The 18,915-nt window shown below is 35.4% G+C and overlaps 1 protein-coding gene across 1 annotated transcript in view; it reads left to right on the top strand.

Moving 5' to 3' along the window:
* Window positions 1–18,915, top strand: part of LOC113231521 — a 100,294-nt gene that overhangs the window by 40,047 nt on the left and 41,332 nt on the right. The window contains exons 4-6 of the mRNA XM_026465846.1: window positions 3,987–4,076; window positions 8,160–8,324; window positions 16,589–16,693. Coding sequence (XP_026321631.1) covers window positions 3,987–4,076; window positions 8,160–8,324; window positions 16,589–16,693 — 360 coding nt within the window. The remainder of the gene's footprint in view (window positions 1–3,986; window positions 4,077–8,159; window positions 8,325–16,588; window positions 16,694–18,915) is intronic.

The raw sequence follows: 18,915 nt of genomic DNA, 5'->3' as shown, positions 1-18,915 counted from the left end.
CTATTAAAAGAATTGAGATCTTTCAAATGAACAATGTCTTATAATGATCGAACGTAAAATGGCGCGGGAGGCAGTGTATCTCTGAACTTTTTGAACGTTTTGGCTCCAAATATACATAGTAACATAGTCGTATTCCGTATTGCATACGAAGCTGTAGTCGTCAAAACGTCATCGTTCGTTGAACGAGGTGTTAAAACTATAACATAGCATGCGTTCATTACAAGGTAAGTATATTTTAAAAATATGTATTTCTAAAACAAAGACGATTATTTCAAGGAATACCTTTTTTGAAATATTTTTTTCATTGAATTGTCATGGTAATCTATATTATAGAGTCATTTTTTGAGATACTACTATGTTCCTCAAAGTTTTATCGAATGGAATATTTTCCTTTCATCATTTAAAAGTATTAAGCATGAATAGTTTAGTTAAAACTTTGAATCAGAAATAATTTATGTTCAAAATAATTAGTAATCTTAAAGATCTCTATGAACAATATCCGGATTTTGTCAAAACTACGAAATTGAATAAGAATAAGAAGTATTCGAAAATATTGTTAAACGTGTAGGTTTTAAATACATATAGGTGAGGAGAACCAAATAACAATAGCGGCTGAAATTATGCTAGAAGAACCTTTAAAATAGCTCTCCTGAAAAATCTGTGTTGTTGAGATAATGCTCTGATCATCTGTACCAACGAATTAGTGAAATTGTTTCGTAAGACTTCCCGCTTTCTGAACTTTCTTTAAGAAAAATGCGAGGAATGTTGTAAAGTCTTTTAATTAAAGAGCTATAGATAATTTTCTTTGCAGTAAATTATCGACATCGATGTTTTGATAAGGTTTATGCGTCATTACCTCAATGGTCAATCAATATTTCGAGTGACGTAATTGGCAGGAATTTAATTTAGTTGCCGTAGAGGGCAATTCTGCCACCAAACCCATTTCTGCCGCCAATCATTATTGCGTTAGGCGGAGTGCTGGTGAAACTGGTTCGGGACTTGTCAAATTTGTCTTAGGGTGACACAGGAAATTCACATTCTTTTCATTAAGTCTCGATTTTTTATAACCAGTATACTAAAAAACCGACCTCAAATGTTCGTGGAATTACAATGATTTGCCAAGTTTTATTGAAATCAGCGGAAAGTGCTCTAGTTTGCCACCATTAGAGGTGGAATATTTTCTTCCAATTTAAATGAGACCACTACCGAGTTACCTTCTTTCCAACAAAAAAAAATCATCAAAATCGGTTCACAAGTGCCGTACAAATGAGTTATCTCGTAACACATACGAAAACACATACAGACGATTTGGTAACCTCCTCCTTTTATTGAAGTCGGTGAAAAATCAAATAAATAACTGGCACACTCATAGAGAACCACAAATTGCACCTCGAACTCACGAGCGAAATAAATGTGAACCGTATACAAATTTCTTCCGGCCCGGGAATCGAATCCTGGACCTCTGCATGACAGACCAGTATGCTTCCGTTCGGCCTCGGAGGCAGTTTAAAGGCACTTTAACCTTTATGGATAGGCCCTTGCACTACGCGCACGACTTGTTCATCCCAACACTTGATATTATAAAATGAAAAAAAAAGTCACTGTTAGATTTCAAGAGTTCTTGTCGGTGTTGCCAAATACATTCAGTCCCCAGCTTTACCTTTATCTGCCTTGTACGACGAAGATTTTACTTTTCTATCGAGTTGGGGGAAATAACTTAATTCCCGGTTGTCCACATTTACCTTCCCCTTTTCTTTCGATCCAATTTGTATGACGTCATCGTATCAAATAGAGGATTAACGATATATATTAGAGGAATAACGATATTTTCGTTAATTATATTTACAGTAGAACATGCGTTTTTGGCAAGCGATGCGCCTGTCCATGACAGTTGCAGTACCACTCAGAGCTCTAAATCACAAAGATGTGAGGGGCACTGCCACCGTGCTCGTCACCCTGACACATAAGGTGACAAGTTCCATGTGCCTGTAACTTCACTAAGCACCCTTACCCTTCAAAACCGGAACGCAGTATTGCTCACATTTCTGCTTGACGGCAGAAATACGAGTAGGTAAGGTGGCACTACTTTCCTGGACGAACCTTTCACAAGGAGCTTTACTGCTACTAAGCCGCGTTTAACTGAAAAATAGAAAAAAAGAAACGTTCTATGCGAGACATAAATATACATAATATACTACACAATGTATTTATTCTATGAGAAATCTCTTGAACTAGAATTTACCCGAAACTGTTTTGTACACTCCATCGAACAAAATTCTGCTCGATCAAATTCAGTAATGCCATCCGAACCGTACGTAGATAATAAACGTCACGTGCTATTGGATTTGCCAAGTTCGACCAATTTACGTGGAAACATTATAACAGGAAATTTCATGCATATTTTATTTTAAAGTGATCAAAACATGTTTTGGATGAACGAGCACTGCTGTGGGTACTAAGTGATGAAATTTGGTCAGTAGATTTGTACGTCGATAAAGCAATATAAAAACTTATATCATAAAAACAAACATACCAAAATTGTTCCGAAACAAATTGTGAAGCCGTCTCAAACCCGAAAATTAAAAATCTTCTGATTATGATTGATGAATAAAGCCCACAATTGTTGTTTATAATATATCCACTCCTTCTACGTAATCCATCGTAAACCGCAAAAATAGGTTTATTTTTTCATAAAACACTTTATTTTTATGTGGGTCTATTATACTCCGTAGTAAAAATATAAAGCGTGGAAAATAATGTGTATGTATCAAATTTAAATGCAATGTGTCGAGAATCGCAAATACTCTTCTCATTTTGGTTCTTTGAATATATTAAAACAAAAGTTGATGAGAATACGGGCAAGAAAAAGAAACGAAATGCGAGTTTGTATACATGTATGTCGCAGCCGTATAGTTTAAAGTGCTGCTTTACATTATGGCAGCGCTGTTTTTCAAAACGGCGCTGTTTTCTAATACGGCTACCCCGTGTTCAGCCGGATTGTGATCACGGTAAGTTTTAGGAAGCGGTAGCCAACGTTTAGCCGTATTGTTCACAGGGAAAATATCGTGGCCGTGGTACTTGTATTTTTGATCCTAGAGTGTAATTTAAAAGCTGAAAGGTGGGAAGGACTATTGCCTGTTTTCCATTATACAGTTCTAGATAAACTTGATGTTATAAAAAAAATACAGTTTACAACGCTGAATCTTCGTTGCAACAAAATTATTATTGTTACACACTGGATTCCATTGCGGTTTAATAGAAAAGAAATGCATGAGCATGTCGCGGCAGCGGCTGGCGAGTGCCAAAAGCGAATTTGTTTGCAAACGCCGAACATGCTTTCAGAAGTATTTCAAAGCAGCGTAGCAATGAAGCGCCCTATTGTATTCCGGCGGCACATTCTAAGATGCTTTGTGAAACGTCACGTGCTATTACAATGCAGCGTACTTTTTTTAGGCGAATTGCAATCCGGCCAAACACGAGGAAGCCGTATTAGAAATCAGCGCCGTAGCGGCTAGCCGAAACGCGCTTTAAACAATACGGCTGCGACATTTACAGCCTCCGTGGCCGAACGGTTACCATGCCGGACTGCCACGCAGAGGTTCCAGGTTTGATTCCCGGGCCAGGAGAAATATTTGTATGACCTACATTTATTTCTCTCGTGAGTTTGGGTGTAATTTGTGGTTGTCTATATGTATGTCCATGGAACCCGCGACACAGAGTTTCTCTAGTGCAGGGCTATGTTGAGTGTGTGCGTTATTATTATTTAATATTGTAGTAAGTTTAATAAAGTTAATATACATAAAAAAATATGTATTTGAAACACCGAGCGAACGCTTCAACCTACCCGCGAAATTATGCGGATATGTGCGTGTCAGTGCACGGCGTGCGGCGGGCGACCAAATGTAGAAACTGCGCTGCTAGGTTTTCATAGTCTAACATGGTCTAAGTCTTTTAGTGGTACTCAGAAATATTTTGTTTGTTCGCAGAACATCATTTCTGTCCGTGTGCGTCAGGAGGCGTGTGCCATCGGATGAAAATCTTAACACCAATTATGCGCCCATACAGCGTTATCCCAGGTAAGTTGGGAAATTTCAACTAATGCAACATTATTATATTCTTATTAATATAAAGTCTCTTTTCCTATGTAATAATATTGGTATTCGATTTTAGAAGTAATATTATATATAATCGGCCGAATCCAGATCTGTCATCGTTATTTAAACTTGCTCGTTTTGTTTTTATTATGTAAGTATGAACTCTAACTAGAGAAAACTCCTGGATTCCTAATATTGTTTCATATCGATATAAATATTGAACAGTGCATAACTCCGAAAATTCGATTTTAGAAAATGGTACCATTTTCTAAAATCGAATTTTCGGAGTTATTTAACTTCACACAATGAAGCAAATCTAATTATTGAATCTGTTTAATCTGGTAAAATGTCACTTCAAAAATTAACCTTATGTGTAAAGGATTAAGGATATCATTTCATTTATTAGTGTAGTACTGTTACGATGTTTCGATAGCACGAACATTTTTTCCAAAAAAATATCCAATAATTCAAAAAAAAATACTACTGCTTAACCTTAACCGAATATCAAACCTTATATTCAAACCGCTAAGGATAATATTTAATTGATTAGTTACGCATGGCTATGATTTTTTGTGAAAAATATCCGACAATTCAATTATAGAAGAGCATTGCTTAGCCTTAAACGAATATCAACCTTATTAATTTTGATTTAAGCATGCTTTTTTTAATATTATAGTAGCGTACTGAATCAATAACTTCGGTAAAACTCGAATAGCTCTCAAAGCTTAGACTTTGAAAATAGATTTGTGGTTGTGGTTTGTTAAGGCTCCATCTGAGCTTGTAATTCAGTATTGATTTCAAAATTAATTGCAAACTATGTGATTGCCTGCCGGAGAACGTAACTCCCATGATACCGGAACCTAAAATCGGTCACTTCGCCAATATTGACTAACTTCTCCATTATTCAAATTCAAACAAACTAAGATAGAACTGCCAATTTACTTAGAAATTATTAAATGAATGCTTAAGTAATAGTTAGAAAGAAATCAGTAGAGTTATTTCGTTTTATTCAGGAAATACATTAGATATTTTAATAATAAATATATTGGAATTGAAAAGTAAAACAGCTCTTAGAAATGTAAAGCTAGTAAGAAACGGGAATATTTGCTTATGACGTTACAATCTTAGTTTTTTCATATTTTATTTATAAGCGTAAATTTAAGTGTATTTGAAAAGAGCAATCCCTAGGGTTCCTTGTTCGTTCTTCTCAGGGAAGCCGGCACAGTGAACAAGCAGTATCTTAAAAAAGGACGTTTTGAAGTGAAAAATTGCACCTTTGGCATAAATGATTATTTAACTTTGACTTTGCTGGAAAGGGCATCACTTATCCTGATTTCAGCTATTAATATAGTAGGCCCGTGACTTGCCCGACTGTTTATAATACCAAGTGACGGGACGAACTAGTTGTGTACCTGGTGGTAAGCAACACGCCTATCCATAACAGTTGCAATGCCATTAAATCGCAGAGACCATTATGGGCACTGCCATTGCGTCCGTCACCCTGAGAGGTACGTTGACAAGTCCCATGAGCCTGTGATTTCACCAGCACCCTTACCCTTGTAAACCGGAACGCAGCTCACATTACTGCTTGGCGGCAGAAGTAGGTAAGGTGGCAGTACTTTCCTGGACGAGCTCTTCACAAGGAGCTCCACTGCTACTAAAATATCGCTCTCGCGCAAGTCGCGCCCTGTCGTGCCAGCCCTACAGCGTTGTTAATTGAGTTGTAGATAAAACGAAGACTTATGTAATGTGATCGGAGCAATAAAACATTTTGAGTCAAATACATCATACATACGCCATTCAGTAGATGACCAATGAATGACCAACTGTAAATTGACTTATAAATTCCACATTTCCACTTCCACATTTTATATTGACAGCCTCCGTGGTCGAATGGCTTGCACGCCAGTTTTCATAGTCTCGCCATCTGTGAGGTCCCCAGTTCGATTCCCGCCGGGGTAGAAAATTTAAGTTTCTTTATTGTCTCAGGTCTGGGTGTTTGTTGTACCGTCGTTGTTTTCAATTTCTATAACACAAGTGCTATAATAGTTACTTACTTTGGCATCAGAGCAACGTATGTGAAAATAGAGTAGTTATTATGGCGAACGCCTATGTAGTGGAATATCTCGCCTGCAGACTTATTCCTTTTACGATACAACTTGGACCTTTTCAACACGAGAGTGAATAGGCATTATTCGTTAGGTGAGATAGACTTCAAATGCGCACGTATTTTATCGTCTACTTTATAGTCATTTTTCATCAAGTACGACTTGAATTGCGCACTTATTTTTTGTAAAAATAATTCTAACTTTTTATAAAAACAAACATTTGTATTACATCTATTTGCCAAGTTTTGTGGAAACGGTTACCGGAAAGTGTGCGTAACCGGATTCATCCTCTAGTTTGCCACCCTTAGAGGTGGAATATTTTCTTCTCTCATCTTCAAATTTTAATGGGACCACTACTGAGGTACTCTTTTCAAAAAAGAATCATTAAAATCGGTTCACAAATGTCGGAGTTGTTGCGTAACATACACACACAAAAAAATAGAAATGAGAACTTCCTCCTTTTTCTGACATCGGTTAAAAAGAGACTTTCAACCTTATACTCACTAACCCCATAAGCCTTTTAGAGGACATTATTAAAGAATACTCTATCACAGTATTCAATTCAGTTTAGTTCAATCTCATAAGGTTTAATATTTTCATAATGTGCGACAACGACGCGACGCCCCGTCGCAGTGTTGTCGCAAATTCAGTCGGAAATATGACGCCGACTGCCGCGCCTGTACCGCGATATAAAATTAAAACGTACTCAATGTGTATCGTTTATTTCCAAAATATATTTTGATGACGTATTTTCGAAGCTCAGATTCTTTGCTGTATGACGTAAAAACCCTGTAAATACATTTTTAAAATATTAAGTAAGTTATGAAATCAAGTACAGTTGTAAGAGAGACTAAAGTACATGATTCTTATTTCTCCGACATAACTAAAAAGTTTACAAAATAATGTTATTGAATAGTAAAAAGACAAACCGATTTTTCTCCATTTTGGTTTCCCATTTATAATTCATGGTTTTATACCTAATGAAATATTAATTGTCATAATCTATATTTCGCTAGCGTAACGATGTATGCGTACTGTAAAATATTTCCTGATAAGGCAAAAGTTAAGTATATAGCTGCTACTGAAAACTATTGCAAAACTGAATTTAACTAAAGTAACTAAAGTAACGAACAAATATAACACTAGGCGAGCCCGTGAAAATAATTATGTATGTCTATAATGAATACAAAAAAAAAATCGATCTCAAAAGTCATTCACCCTCTAGTTTGCCACCCTTAAAATGGAATATTTTCTTCAAATTAGAATGGGACCGCTATTGAGGTAACCTCTTTCCAATAAAAGAATCATCAAAATCGGTGCACAAACGCCAGCATTATCGCGCAACATACAACAAAAAATAACAGTCGAATTGAGAACCTACTCCTTTTTTTTGAAGTCGGTTAAAAGTAAACAACTATTCTGGTAAAATAACTAATAGCCATGCCATGTCTAACTTATTAACAAATCAGATTTTTTGAGAGACAGAGAATTGTTATAAAAATTTACTTTAAAGAAAAAAATTAAGTTCTTGAAAGCTTGTAAATGTAGTCAAAGTTTACATTAAGTTTTAATAAGTGTATTAGGTATACTTTAGTTTTGTAATTGTTAGTGTAATCTTGCACAGATTTTCTTTCGCAGTTATGCCTTTTGTATGAAACAAATCGTCGCCTTACTTACTCAAACTTGTATCTTAAAGCACAAAGTTACTGTAATGCAAAAAATGGATTGTATATACAAATTTTGCAGGCTGATTTCACATCACATTTCCTTCATATTCACGCACTGGCGTTTACTTATTCTTAAAATAATGCAACCAAATTAACACCCTTGATAAAAAAATTTAAAAAAAAAATGAAGTTTTGCCATCTACTGAATAATCACTCTTTATAAGATACAATACTTTCAAAAATAAGTAAAGAATCGATATGAAAAAAAAACCATTTTGTTCTGTAACCAGGTGTGGCCAACCCACCCCGGCTCCACCCGAGCTTTATGCCTATGACGCCGATCTGGAGTGCTCGTACTTTCGTCGACGACCACGCTCTGTGTGCAGCCAACCTGACCCCAAACGTTACACTTGGATGCCAGAGGATGAAGACTTCACCCGGATGGAATGGCCGCAGTAAGTAGAACATTACTATTAATGTGGTAGAAATTGGTATCCGCATATCGATCTCATACGTTTACTGAAGTAAAAAGAACAATAAACTCCATTTCATCTGGTACCTCGACCTTTTAAATTTAGCCTTCATTGACCAATATTATTCTTCGTATAAGCAATAATGGAAGATTCTTTATCTTACGTCGTCTATTTCATCGAAATTAAAATTTTGAGAAAAATGTATACTATAAATTAAAATCTTTTACTAAATTATAATTTTGAGCAAGAAATTGTTTTACACTGCTAACAAATTACTAAATTGGCAAAGATATTTTTCTTTTCACTCGAAAAATTTCATTTTTGTAGTCCTTAATAAAGACACTCAGACCCCTCTTCATACTCGCTCGAAATATGGCGGTGAAGTAGCTAAATTTTCATCGCCATAGAGAAAAAACATTCCTGTTTTTTGTGACTTGATGCTCGTGCGATTAAAATAATGCGTAGTCACGAATATTCAGTCTTGACTTGAGAATGAATGTTATAGAGTGCATTCAGATTGAGGGAAAATGAAAATATTGCACAGTGAACCCGAGCATATCACTTGTACATATATTTAAATAAATAATATCTATTTATTGTTTTTTTACAGCTTCTATCTATGTATCTCTATAACGTTCCTTCACAGGTACTCAAGAAGAAACCATTTCAAAGTAAGTAACTAGATTATAGAATAGTATATTAATTAATACGTTGAAAGAAAACAAAAGGTACATGATGCGAAAAGTTTAATGGATTATTCCAAATACGGCTCCCTAAATGAGGTCTGGGTAACCTACGAGTGGTTACAGAGGTTTCCGAGAGGATCTCGTGAATTCAACCCTAAAACTGTGGGTATTATGGCGCTTTATAAAGGCTTATAAAGAGAACCGACCATATTTTAGTTGATACTCAAGGCCAAACAACCTTAGCAATGATTATTGTAACCGTGGTCAACAAACAATTTATATTACACTTTTTTATTGTTGTTTTTTTCCACACAGTAGTATATAGCTAACGCAAACAACAATATTATTGTAAACAGCGAATATTTAAATTGTATTTTTCGGGCATTTTCTACCATCACGTGTTATGTAAGTTTTCTCATTTCCCTTTCCTTATACCCGTCCGTATTGACATACTGACGGTCACAACAAACATACTATGAGATACTACAGCACGATCCAAGCTATTCTGTCAATACAGACTCAAAGCAGGCTAAATCACATAAGGCATAGGCAGCCCGGTGACATAGTTATGTCTTTCCGGCTTAGTGTGGTCGTTTGATCCAATGTTTCTACAATTATCTGTCTAAATTGTTGCTGATATAATAGAATATCAATGCCACCGAGATGTCTTGTTTCTACTCCTGCATTAATCTATGAATTATAATTTAATAAACCAAATCACAAAGCTCTTAATCAAAGTAATAATTAATCTTAATCTTAATCATTAGTTCTGAATCAAAGTTCTATTGTCTATGGTACTAGAAAAATTTCATTGAAGTTCTGTGTACAGTATATGATGAATCTCAAAAAAAGAACGTAGTACTTTTGATATATTATATAGTCTCCTTAAACGTGTCACTGTGATCCCGAACAGAATAACGTCACCATTTCTGTATAATTATTAAAATTCAAAATCATATTATTAAATAATATTTCGAAATGTTACATAACAGGTACAAAGGCGTAATCATTTAACAAAAAGGAACTATTTGAGATAAATTTAAAATATCACATATGAGGCGATTTTAAACGCTCTACTGTTTCCTGATTGGTTAAAAAATAAACGGTACTTGACCAATCGCGGACACTCCACTTCTGTCTCTCTCTCTTCTGACTTGTTTTTTTTTATTTGTAGCCTAGTTTGGCTTTCGTTTGAGTTTGTTGTCGTGGATTGTTAACAAATAATCTTTAAATATTGGTGTCTTTTTCACAATAAAATTTAGCTCATACTGAGTACATCTGTATAACATTTTTTATTATTATTATTATAATACGAAAAAATTAACTATCGTCTTAACTTTAGTGAAAGTGAATGTATTATGTATCATAAACCTCTGACTTTATCATTTGAGAACAGAGTATCGAAATTGATCTGATCCATTGGCATAATTATATCACATAAGTTTACGTCATTTGTATACGTTTCCATAGCCAAATACCCTTGAACTAGACACGATGTCGCGGGTACGCATAAATTGTCCTGGAGTAACTCCCTTTTCTATGTCTGGGAAATATATGCCTTATTACTTTTCCTGTTGTTAGGTTGTTTTGTCTTGTTTGTTTTCTAACAATAATAAACTTTTCTAAACGCGTTTGCTATAGAATCACGATCAGCAAAATTTCACTTCCAACCATAGGTACAATTTAAAGGCATTGAATTCGCAATGAGAACTACTGCTATATAATTTCTTATTGAATGTCAGAATTATTTACCACCCTGCTATTCAATTATTTTTTGTGAAATTACTCGACTACTTTGTTATAATTATTAATACAGAGATAGAATACTTAAAAAAAATTTCTTCGATCCGGCCGGATTCGCACCGAGATGTCCCCTAGCAAACCGTGCCAGACGCTACGCCAACTAAGCCATGGAACGAACCAGCCGACCTCACGAATTTTTCTAAGTGCTTGTTATCGGATCTTTGTATTTGGTTTTTAACGACTTTATAGCCATAGCGAGCATCTTTGAGAAATCTAAGAATCGGCCGGATCGAAGGAATATTTTCTAAGTGTATAATGTTTGTGTATTATTACTGCTATATATTTTAAGATGACTACTACAACTTATATAATCTCGTTATCATTATCTGTTTATTACTGGGCCACGGGCCTTACGTGTTTTAAGCCATAATCCACCACATAGGTGCAACGTTCAAGCAAATACAGCTTGTAATTGGCTTTACATGCCAAAGACACAGATATCATTATTATACAAACAGCAGATAGTAAATAATCACCTTTTAAACTATATGTATGTTATGATGGTCAATTAAATACTATTGAGTATATATAACCATACTATTGAGTTCTAAGCATATTGTCTCTTACAAAACATTGATATTTTTCAATGCATAAAAGTTTTGTTAAAATATCTGCCAACATATCGTCAGTACACACTTGATAGCTATTACAGTGTAGTGAACTGATTAGTGACGTTTAACTGCCTCCGTGGCCGAACGGTTAGCATGCTAGACTGCGACGCCGAGGTCTCGGGTTTGATTCCCGGGCCGGGAGGAATTTTTGTATGGACTTTAAAATAAATTATAAAATATAATTGTACATTTATTTCTCTCATGAGTTTCGTTGTGTTCGAGTTGAGTGAGTTAGTTAGAGTTTGTCTATGGCACCCGCGATACAGGGTTTCCCTAGTACGGGACTATAAGTGTGAGGGTTATTAGTGTAGGGAACTATACATAATTCGAAAATACTTCTAATGGGCATCAAAATCAAACCCAGGATTAAATATATCCATATCCATGTCGTGATAAACTCTAGGAATAATAATTAATCATCCAACTTAAACAAACTTAGTAATATAGCAATGTAACTGTCAAATATTTTTCACGTCTCAATAGGGGTTAGACAGGTCAAAGCCCATGTGATGTCTAGACTTCAGTCTAGAGGACGAAACTACATAACGTGTTACAAAGGTATTCAAAACCGTATTTAACGAATTATAACATTAAATTAATTGTTTGATGTGGAAGATAAAATGATAAAAGATTTTACTGTATTTTTTTGAAACTTATTTTAAAACTTATTTTTTGGTGGATATAAATTGATGTAGATTTAGGCAATGGATATTTCAACGAGGCGAAACGTAAGCTCGTTAGCAGTTCTGTGTCCCTGGGGATGTAGCCCCCAGGGACACAGAACTTCTGCAGCAAAAGGCACAATGTTACGGACTCAAGCCATGTTGTTACATAGGTCTATTTGTAATGATAACATCTATTATTGTGTGATCTAGTAATAATAACTGTCGCGAATTCCTTGCTTTCTTTATATTTTTGTTTTTGATATTTATTCCACATCGTTCACTTTAACAACTTTTTGTAACATTCGAGATGATCGCAACGATGTAGCTCGTTCAAATTCAAATTATTTATTCCGAACTGAAGTGCGAAGTGTAACTCTGAAGAGTTACAAAATACACATTAACTTAAATTGAATAAGATTATATATACATTTCAAAACGGGAATAAACGCGATTGAACAATTTAATAGGTATTTCCTGACTAAGTCAACCCGTGAACACGGCGGGTTAATAGATACGAGTGCGAATACTTCTTAAATTGTATAATAGGGTTTATTGCCGTTTTGAAATGTTAGTATTATGCACCGCGAAAGTAAAAAAAAATAGGGTCAGGTGGGGGTAAGATGAACACCAGGGCAAGAGGGACTTGAAAAACTTACTTATAATCTAGAGAGTTTAGCACTACAGTACCTCAGTCGATAAAACAGAAAATAAAAATTAGTTTAAACGATATTTTTTTTAATTTATTAAATATCAGGCACATAGAAAGATTCTTAAGATCAGGTGGTTTGTTTCGTAGCTCAATTGCCGTCTAGTACGGGTTGCTTGAAAGCACTGGTTCAAATCCAGCCCGGGCAAAGGAATTGTTCTTAGGGTCGTATTCTAGAACTCTACTCAATGCTCAAGTCGGGACTTGAGCAGACTTGAGTATGATTTCAAGCACTGGAAATACGACTCTAATGGCAAGGACTTGAGTATGATTTTCAGTGCTTTAAATCACACTCAAGTCCTGATTTGAGCATTGAGTCGAGTTCTGGAATACGACCCATAGTGTTGATCGTTGTATCAGTAATTATAACAACTAGTGGAGTAATTTCACAAAAAAAAACTTGAATATCATGTAGTAAAACATACTGACGTTCAATAAAGTTTCTAAAATGCAATTACCAAAGCGACATCTCCAGTCAGCAGCTGGTAGGTGTAAAAGTACCTGGCTGAGTGAAGAAATAGATTTCTCACAGATGGCGCTACAGCAAAAAAGTCAACCAAAAACAAAGATCGGCCACAAGCACGTAGAAAGATTTGTAAGGTTTGGTGGTTTGTTCCGTAGCTCTCAGTTGAGACATTATCTACGGATTGCTTGAAAACGCTGGTTTAAATCCATCCAGATGAAAGAATTTTAAAGAGATGTCGCTACGATGTTTGGGACATCGTAAAAAATCGAAAAGGCGGAAAAAACATATTTCACAATTGTGACATATACGCAATGTGAAACATATTTGATCTTGGGAACACGAGACCCCTTACCCCATTTTTGGGGGTAGAGAAACGTTATCAAAATTTACAAGTTTTCGGTAAATACATCGTACGCTATGTAGTGAATTTAGCATAATGATTGTTAAAATAATATGAAATGCTGATAAACAAGTTTAGTGTACTTTAAAATTCTTATAAGACTTTAATGGTTAATCCTAGACATCAAAACATTTCACGCAAAATATAGTATATTCCTTTTACCCTACCTAACTACATATTTGTTTGTTATTCTGTTAGTACCTACGTAGAGCTAATGTAACTACATTTATTAGTAAAACAAGTATTAGTACATACTTGTATATATTTATTACATTTGTCCTATTACCTTGTAATCTGACCGAATAGGACAAAACGGTTTCCGACATTGTTGCAACTGTATCGAGTGCGATACTGTTTTGTTTATCTTCTTCTTCTTCATCCGTCGTAGTTTTTCTATCTCTCTGTACCACATTATAGCAATTAACTGTATTTTTAATGCATGATGGGTTTTTTATAATACCAAGTGACGGGACGAACAAGTCGTGCACCTGGCGGTAAGGGACACGCCTGTCTACAACAGTTGCAGTGGCATTCAGAGCTTTAAATCGCAAAGATATATTATGGACACTGCCACTGCGCCCGTTACCCTGAGACTTAAGTTGACAAGTCCCATGTGCCTGTAATTTCACCGGCACCCTTATCCTTCAAAACTGAAACACAGTAATGTAATTACTGCTTGACGGAAGAAATAGGTAAGATGATAGTACTTCACTGGACGAACTCTTTCACAGGGAGCTCCATTGCTACTAAATTCTAATGTACTTATAATATTTCATTGATGAGTACAAATACCATTTAATAATTGTTTGCTTACATCATTCTTTATTCTTATATCATTTTTTCTTGATCGAAGCAGTACGAGTATTTTTTCTATAGTACATTCTTCTCCTTGTAGAGGTGTGACGGTGGTCCCCTCTAAATATATTGAATATTTAACATCTGTCCTTACATTAAAAAATTAGTCTCCTGACGGTGTCGTAATACGCCATTCAGTCTTGTGGAACTCTTTTTCCGTGACCTCATAATGACGTATCCTTTACTTTTCTTTTTAGTCAAAATATTACTATTTTTGGCCGTTTTCATTCACCTCGTTTTTTACCTTCCCTTCTACCAGGTTTTTAATGAAGTTGTCATGCTTATACGACATGACCTGGCCTCTAATTCCTCTTTTAAATATTTAGAGCGCAATTTCTTGGAAGTTGCTCTCCAAAACACAACACTGTCACATGCTAAACGAGCTATGGGCAAATATCCCCACAGTGTGTTACCCGCCAAACGTAAGACGAACACATGGAAGACTCAGAAGGAGATGCCGTGACGAGTTTGCATATATGAGATCTTGGACTGTAGCAGGTTAAATCGCGATGAATAGAGAAGGGGATAGGCGAAGGGCCTTTGACCTGCAGTAGAATTTGTCGGGATTGTAACGGCTGAAAAATGCAATGAAATGTGGAATAAAAATTTTCAGGGGATATTAACTTATATTTTCAAATTAATAAGAATTACAGTTGCCACAGTTACATGAATATGTTATAAAAGGTTTTATTTGTACTTGCACACATTTTAATTTCAATTTTTGCTTGTTTTTGACGAAATTTATGTATTTGCATATTTTGAGTATCTGTATCATATCATTTTCGTTACATTTGGTCATCGTGGTTCTCTGATTTAAATTAAATATTTATATAAATGAAATTTCAGAAATTTAAAATGAAATGCCTTATGATATATACATAAAAAGTTTTTATTTAATTATGAATATAAAAAATTACGCGAATGTACTATAAACGTATGCGGATGTTAAGTAAGCGTTTTTATGTATTAATTCATTCAATCATATTTAAAGCTTTATTCAAAATTCTTGTTTTTCTTTTGACATTATGATTAAATCACATAATATAAGTCACATTCCCGGGCAGGGTGCTTCTCTACGAACAAATTTAAGCCACAGCCCACTACGCAGCTGCAAGGTTGATACACGTGGCGACGGTGCGGCAGCGGTGTTTTTTGCCGCTCCGGGGTAGCAAGAGGGCCGCAGCACTAGCGGCGCGACAGCAGCCCACACGGCGTGATCAACTGAAATCATATATTAGTAGACAATTGCGGTAGCGTTCGCCGTCGCGCCGCCGCGGTGCATGTATGAAAGTGTGTAAACAAATAAAAGGGTGCCTATAACTGCGGCGCCGCAGCGACGGCGCGGCGCGGCGGTGCCGTTGTGTTACGGCGCTGTGTGTAATCAGCCTTACGCGGATCGAGACCTATACACTTCTTACTCTAGGTATAATAAAGCCACATGTGATCATAAATCAAATATGCTTTTATCACATGAAAGTCATAAAAATAATTCGAACTACATGAAGCAAATTATGCATTTCGATACCTCCAATCAACACTAAGCCAACTTTATTTTTTTGTCATTTTCTGTGCAAACGGCTGTATTTATTTATTAATATTATGCTCCCCGAATTTTGTGAAAAAAAATTAAGAAACAAAAAACAAAATTGAAAAAAGATCAAAAAACCAATGTTGTGGAAACAAAATTATAAACAAAAACAGAATAGCTCCTTAATTAAGTTGGCGAAGGGTTCATTGGAGGTATCGATATGTGAAATGTTATCTCTCCCATTCAAACATAAAACAGTTATCGAATAATTTCATACGTAGAAACTTAATATTCACTACTGAAAAGTTGTCATTTTGCAGATGTGGCCTTATTACATCAAGTGTGGCGATATCTTTAAAGAGTTAAGTAAACTGTCTCCGATATCCAGGTTTCACCACAATGTTTTCCTTCGCCTTTAAAATAAATGCGTTCTCCAAACTAGAGTATCACTATCCTAATTCCTTAAGATAAAACAATATGAATTCTATCCGAACAAATACCTATTTAAACCGGTCTTTTGTTACAGATCGGTAATAGAAGATAACGCGGGTTGGCCGCCAAATTACAATGTCGACCAAATCGCGTCTGTAAGCCGAGGAGGCTCTCTTCCTAGACCACCCTCTATTATTCCGTAAGTAAATTATTCTGAATATGATAATATATAATTTTATGTCATTCGTTTTTAATAGTATTCTAGCATTTTCAATATATTACATTTTTCTTTTTTATTTATGTGGCACAGCTACAGAACACAAACTAATAACTGAACAGGTAGATACATAAAAAATATTTGCATTCCTTATCACAACTATGCACAATATTTGAATAAAGGATATCAAAACGGCTTAACTTCCTACTTTAAAACGAGACACAAAAGAAAAAAAAAAAGAAAAAACTTGAATTCTTAAAAGTATCGAGTTCTTAGGTTTTCGCGATTGTTACACATAGGAAATGAAACTATTTTTCCGGATTTAAATCGCGTATATTGGTTTTTTCAAACAAACCGACACGTTTCGGGCCCTTTACAGGTCCCATGGTCTCGGTTGACAGTCAACGGTGACCATGGGTTGTTTGAACAGGCCGTTGATCACTCGTTTACATTTTCCACATTCAGGTCTTCTCATATTTGATTCTTTGCCTTGGAGCCTATCCGCGTACAACGATATAAATATCTTTTTTCCTCCACATCGGGAAGTATGCGTTTCTATTTTTCTAAGTGAGTCTAAACTTGTAGCTTTATATATGTATATGATGGGGCCACAACGCGAATTTCATATTGTGGTCTTTTTGAGTAAGTCACAGCCTCACATTAGAAAATCTGAGGTCACAGCGCGTTCTGGTTTATTTTTATATGTGCCGTAACACGAGTAACGTGTTATGGATATTTTAAAGAGACCACAACGCGTTGTGGACATTTTTTCGCTCAACGGGCGTATACAATTATATTTGTTCTACATTCGAACAAAATTCACGACAGACAAAATAATGTCATCACGCGATCTTATTTCATACATTGACCACCTCGATGGCCAACACTGCAGGCACTCAATGAGGAAGTCCCGGTTTCAAATCCCGGTAAGACCTATTTGGTAAATGATCTTTTCTAAATTGATTCTAACCTGAATGTTCTAGATAGACACTCTTCGGAGTAAATTCCGTTGCTTTGACTCATACTTCAAAATTATAAAAATTATTATAGTTGCCTATGTTATTACAATTATAGGCAACTATAGGCTGACGTTGAAATTTGAAAAATAACAAACAAAGGGTACAATAAAAGTTACAAGCAGTGAATACTTGTATTATTAGAATTGAATAAACAAGTATAATCTTTATATAGCAGACATAGAAATCAAACTCCAGTGACTGTTACAAATTATATTTTAAGATTTTTCACTATAAATTAAAACGAAACAAGCCCTTTCTCGTCAAATATGTTTTTCAGATCGTATCGTATCGATAGTATCGATGATAATGACATCTATTTATTTCTTATTTCGATTAAACTAATTCTAAATGACGCAAAGTAAGTTTTCTAACAAAATAAAATAAATTAATGTCATGATTCGCTAACAAAAGTCTTAGTGTGCAAAATGCTTTTATTAAATGCAAAGAAACTTTATTCTCGTTTAGATAATTGTCACTTTCGTAACAACTTTAAAAACAGCAAATTAACAATGTTCCAGTCCAAGTTAGAGAACGAATTACAATATAAAAACAGCTACACAGTAATATAATGAAATATTAAGATGTTTGTTACAAACGAACAGTTGAAAGTTGAACTGTTTCCAGTTTAACATTAGTTTTTATAATTATACACATGAAATTATTATTTCAGCAGGCAGTACTCGTAAATATTTATACAATTTATATAACACATATTCGCATAACAATGAAAAGCGCGTTGGGACGATCTCTTATGCAAGGCTAGCGCATCCCTAGGTTATGCAAATGTGTGCATCCGTACACGGCGCGCGGTGTGTGCTCACACTTACAAGCCGCTCCGCGACGTTTGTCTGGAGTTACCATATTTGTTCTTATAATACTATGATTTAGATTTCAATAACTAAATGACTCCGCATCTTTTACATTTGAGGGCAGTGTTTTACGAATGTAAAATCGTAGAAGCAGTAGAGCTTCTTGTGAAAGAGTTCGTCCAGGGATGTCTGCCATTTTACCTTACTTATTTACAACCACAAAGCAGTAATGTGAGCGATGATGCGTTTCAGTTTCAAAGGGTAAGGGTGCTAGTGAGATTACAGACGCCTGGGACTTGTCAACTATGTCTCAGGGTGATGGGCGCAATGGCAGTGCCCCACAGACCTTTGCGGTGTACAGTTCTGAGGGGCACTG

Source organism: Hyposmocoma kahamanoa, unplaced genomic scaffold (genome assembly GCF_003589595.1).
Source record: "Hyposmocoma kahamanoa isolate Upper Pololo Valley unplaced genomic scaffold, ASM358959v1 65, whole genome shotgun sequence".
Taxonomy (NCBI): domain Eukaryota; kingdom Metazoa; phylum Arthropoda; class Insecta; order Lepidoptera; family Cosmopterigidae; genus Hyposmocoma; species Hyposmocoma kahamanoa.
The sequence above is the reverse complement of the archived record's forward strand: the minus strand, read 5'-3'. Positions and strand labels throughout refer to the sequence as shown.